A 4,667-nucleotide genomic window follows, 5' to 3' on the forward strand; every position below is an offset into this window, starting at 1 on the left:
TTTATTCCTAGACTTATTACACTGTCTCAGACACAAGATCAACTTTAGATTATCAATTTATTTTTGAAAAAATGAATGCATTTCAGACCTACAGTCCCTCATCAGCTTTTTTACAAATCTTCTCAAAATTTACACATTTTCAATCTCCAAATGTGTCAATTTTGTGAAGATTTGTAAAGAAGCTGATGAGGGACTGTAGGTCTGAAATGCATTCATTTTTTCAAAAATAAATCAATAATCAAAAGTTGATCTTGTGTCTGAGACAGTGTAATAAGTCTAGGAATAAAGAGGCCATCACAGTGCTCACAAGTATATTTCAAGCTAGACAAGAAGCATATCATAGTAATCTTTGAATCATTATACACCAATTAACAAAAAATTAACATTGATTTTAAGAACTTAAAATTAATTTAGATGCAAAGAAATTAAACTGATATATTTTTTAAGATGCCTATATTTAAAATAAATACACAAATCAAAATGTTAATATTTTACTTTTAATCTGTTCTTATTAGGTTTGCAACCAAAGATAAATATTACTTTTAATTAATGAATCTGCTGTATTTGTTTCTCTAAACAGATAAATACCATTTATTCTGTTCATGCTCTTGCACACTTCTCATTAACTTGTTTTTTCCTATGTAACTTTTTTCTCTCTTTTTTCCCTTAATTCTAATAATTATAAAATACATAAAACTATTTTATGCTTCTATGAGAACTTTTCTGCTAGTCTCATCATTTTCAACTAAAATAATGAAGAAATGAAAATAATTGGTTAAAATTATTATGGTTAATAGATTTGTGTTACTATACTTTCACATTCTGCTGAAGAATCCATTTGTTCTTGAGTATCTTCTTGACACTCAGGTTTCTAAAATTAAATAAAAAATTTATTAATATTTACACTAATCTTCATTAAAGTAACATATGATCAGCAACTTAAATAATTTTCAAAAATTATTTAAGTTTTATGAATTAATTTTTTTCACATAAAATATATACATTTTAAAATTGACATAATTATGATTAATTCAATACAGAATAATCAAGATATATATTAAACTTAGCTGTGTAATTAAATTAATATACTTGATGTTAACCATGTTATAATTTTATTATAATCAAGAACAAAAGAATTCAAGATTTACAAACAAAATAAAAATATTAACATTCTTTACATTAAAAATGCATAATTCTTTCAACAGAAATATTTGAAAAACTAAATTACATAATTTTTGTTATAATTATATATTTTTTCATTAGCAAAAACTATAAAAACTAAAAAAAATTATGTTAACATTAATTAATGGCCAATGATTGAAGGATATATATAATAAAATTATATACATATTTTAACATTTGATGAAAATATGTTACTAATTAATTTAACTGTAAGAAATCTATTAGTAATTTTAATAATTTAATGACTTAGATCAATAACACTATCATCCACACTATTGGAACATATTATTAAAATATTTTCCAAGAATTAATTTAATTACAAGTTTGCATTTTACCAATTGCAATTATCTTGTCATTAAAAATATTTTGTGTATGTATTGTGCTGCTTATTCTGTGCATTTATAAATATAATATACAAAAACTATTGTAAAAGAAATTAACTACAATTCTGAGAATCTGAACTGTGTTTTTTATGATATTTTTGTACCACTAATAATGTGCTGAAAGGCTTGGGATTAAGAAAGACATTTGTTTGGTCTTCAAAAAGTATAATAGTATGGATATTAGAATTTTTAAATTCAAACTAAAAATATTTATGGCAAGAGAGACATTTATAGCAAATCCAAATAAATTTCTGCAAAAAATTTTTTAAATATATTTTGAATTTAGTAAGGTCTTCCATAAGAATTCCAGTAACTAGTATTCAGAAAGTTTTAGTTTTTTAATAAATGCATTGAAAAACTTCAAGTCATATTAATAATTTTGAAACAGGTTATAGAATTTTCATGACAGAAATGAGTTCTATAATTATTTATGGAAAATCTGCTTATTTTAACTACTGGAAACAAATTAGAATATTATATAAAGACTAGCATCCCCATCGCGGCCTGCCCGCTCTTATATACATATAGAACTTAGAAAATTTGAACTAATTGTTCATTAATTATTTTTGAGTGATCAATGTGTAGTATTGCAGTAGAGTTTTGCAAAATATAAAAAAATAAAATCATAAAACTTCTGATTAAGTTATATTGATGTGAAACCTAAAAAATTCCTCGCTACACGCATTCGATTCTGAGCCGAATGAATTCGTTGCCCTTCCAGTCTTTGCTGTAGAAGTGTAGATTTACGTCATTACAATTATGAACTGTTTCTTCCTATTCGTGTTCTTGCAGCTCTCCGCATTATTTATCAATCAATCTCAAAAATATTCACCAATAACTATTTCGAATATTTTGTACAATTACCAGCAGAAACGATTCGAAAACCCGCCATAAGTACTGTACACATATGGCCATCTAGCATTATGATGTCACTTTTTTAATTCCTCAAAGATTTTGCTAATTAACTAATTATAATTTAATGTCAGTTCTTCAAATATAATAGTAAATAATAGAGTTTTCTTATAGACAGCGTGTGTCGCCATCTAGTGAAGAGACAGAGAGAAATAGACACAAAAATCTGTTGCAGTTTTATTTAATTAATAAAAAATCTGTAGGTTTGATTAATGATAAACATTCCAGAGATCATAAAGATGCTACAGTTAAAGTTTGGTAACGATTGGTTCAGTAGTTTTCACGGTTAGTGGTCACAAACGAAAAATACGTTGTCTCCTTATATAGTAGTATAGATTATCAAAGTGAAGAGATGAGAGAGGTCTTTTAAAAATTTAAGTTTGGAGTTATTTAATTGCTAAAAGTTATGAAATCATTTAATTAACAAAATTATAAATGAATGATTTTTCAAACTTTTGGTAATTAATTTAAACCATTTTTATAAAGTACTGTTTAAAAATATAAAAAGTAAAATTAAAAAAAAAAATGATTATTTGGAAATAATTAATAATAAAATATTTACCTTATCTGTAATAATAGAAGATTCTGAGTGATTTGAATGCTCATCTACACTTTCTTTAAAATCCTGAGAAATTTCATCTTTATAAACACAAATCTCATTTTGTTGACAATAGGAAGGTGGATACATATCTTGAGAGGTAGACTGATATGAGAAGTCGTGATAGTCTGATGCTTTGAGATGTTCCGGATTGCTTGATGATTCAGGTAATATTTCTTCCATTATTTCAGGAAAATTTTGGATTTCATATTGCCCTATTTCACTATCACTACAACTTGAATTACAATTTTTTTTCCGTCTGCCTTTTCTCTTTTTTCTTATCCGAGGTAGAAATTCTTCATAGTTAGACTCAACAGAAATAGGCAAAATGGATTCACTTTTGTCTGCTGCATTTTCTGCATCTGATTTTTGTGGAAGTCTTTCAGTGTCATCTGACATATCCATCAGACCTTTAATGTTAAGCTCTTTAGCTATTTTAAGAAGTCCAGGTAATTGATGGTGAGAAATATTAACTTCTCCTTTATAAATAAAATCTATTACAGCTTTTAATTCTGCATATTTCATATCTTTCATAATAACAATTGGATGTTTGCAAGGATTTTCTAAAAATAAAGTTTGAAAAAATGGGCTGCTAGCAGAAAGAATAATTTTATGAGCCTTCAGGCTAAGTCCTTCACATGCTAACGTAACATCTACCAAAGCTTCATTCATCAATAACTGATCAAAAATCGTCACCATATTTGAACAATGATTGTTCCATTTAAGAAAAAATTGTTGTGTTCCCATTTTTTACTCACCTGAAATATTATTAAAAACAATAATTTTACTACAAGAAAATCCTTTACAAATTACTTAGAGTTTGATTAAAATAAAACAAAAGTACTTTGATGATAAAACAACAAATAATATATATATTCAAAAACTTGAGAGACTAATTAATATATTTTAATTTATGGTTTTAATAAAACAAATTAATGANGATTATAAATAGAATTTGTTTTATTTATAATAAAATTTTTCACAAACAGATTTTTCAGTTACATACAGTATGTACAATTATACATACCAAATATGTGCAATATCTGTCTTAGATAAAGCAACAATAATGCAGTCTTAAAACTGTTCACGAAACAAAACTTTCTTGAAACTTTTCAAATTCAAAAGTTTAGTCATATAATTTGAATAATTAATTCTTTTTGAAGATTTCTAATACAAAAGGTGGAACTTTCAATAGATATATTCTTGTGCACTATAACAATAAATCATTAAGGAAGAGTTTTGCATGATATATAGGATGTTAGATATCCAAGTCAAAGTAATCCATTCAAACAAAAACTTTTTAAATTTATAAATGCAACAACAACATTATGATAATTTGAAATTAAATAGTTAAATTTGAATCCATCTATTTATCCTAATACAGAATTAAACAATGTTTTAAATTTTCAGTATTCAAGCTATTTGAAATGATTAAACATTTGGATGATCTCTTACATTTAAAAATACATGAAAATAAAAATATATATTGTATTAAAATACACAATTAAAAAAAATGTGAAGAGATTATAGAAAGTCAGTTTTGTAAAATCCATATAATTCTTAGTTCAACTTGCAGTTAGTTGCCGTTTTTC

At 25.2% G+C, this 4,667-nt stretch overlaps 1 protein-coding gene across 1 annotated transcript; it reads right to left on the bottom strand.

The window, feature by feature from the left end:
• Positions 1-258: 258 nt before the first annotated feature.
• On the bottom strand, positions 259-3,888 carry LOC111616637 (protein bric-a-brac 1-like). Its single transcript, XM_023358026.1, has 2 exons — positions 3,040-3,888; positions 259-871 (listed from the first exon to the last, which is right to left on the bottom strand). Exons 1-2 carry the CDS (start codon positions 3,820-3,822, stop codon positions 791-793), a joined length of 864 nt encoding a protein of 287 aa, XP_023213794.1. The 5' UTR covers positions 3,823-3,888; the 3' UTR covers positions 259-790.
• Between the last annotated feature and the right edge of the window lie 779 nt (positions 3,889-4,667).

This window comes from Centruroides sculpturatus, unplaced genomic scaffold, assembly GCF_000671375.1.
Source record: "Centruroides sculpturatus isolate CEXI.00-Female unplaced genomic scaffold, Cexi_2.0 scaffold3706, whole genome shotgun sequence".
Lineage (NCBI taxonomy): Eukaryota > Metazoa > Arthropoda > Arachnida > Scorpiones > Buthidae > Centruroides > Centruroides sculpturatus.

Coding starts and splice junctions, on each gene's coding strand:
- LOC111616637 (XM_023358026.1), bottom strand. CDS start 3,822: ATGGGAACACAACAATTTTTTCTTAAATGGAACAATCATTGTTCAAAT. Junction 872..3,039: donor CTTCTATTATTACAGATAAG/GTAAATATTTTA, acceptor ATTTAATTTTAG/AAACCTGAGTGTCAAGAAGA.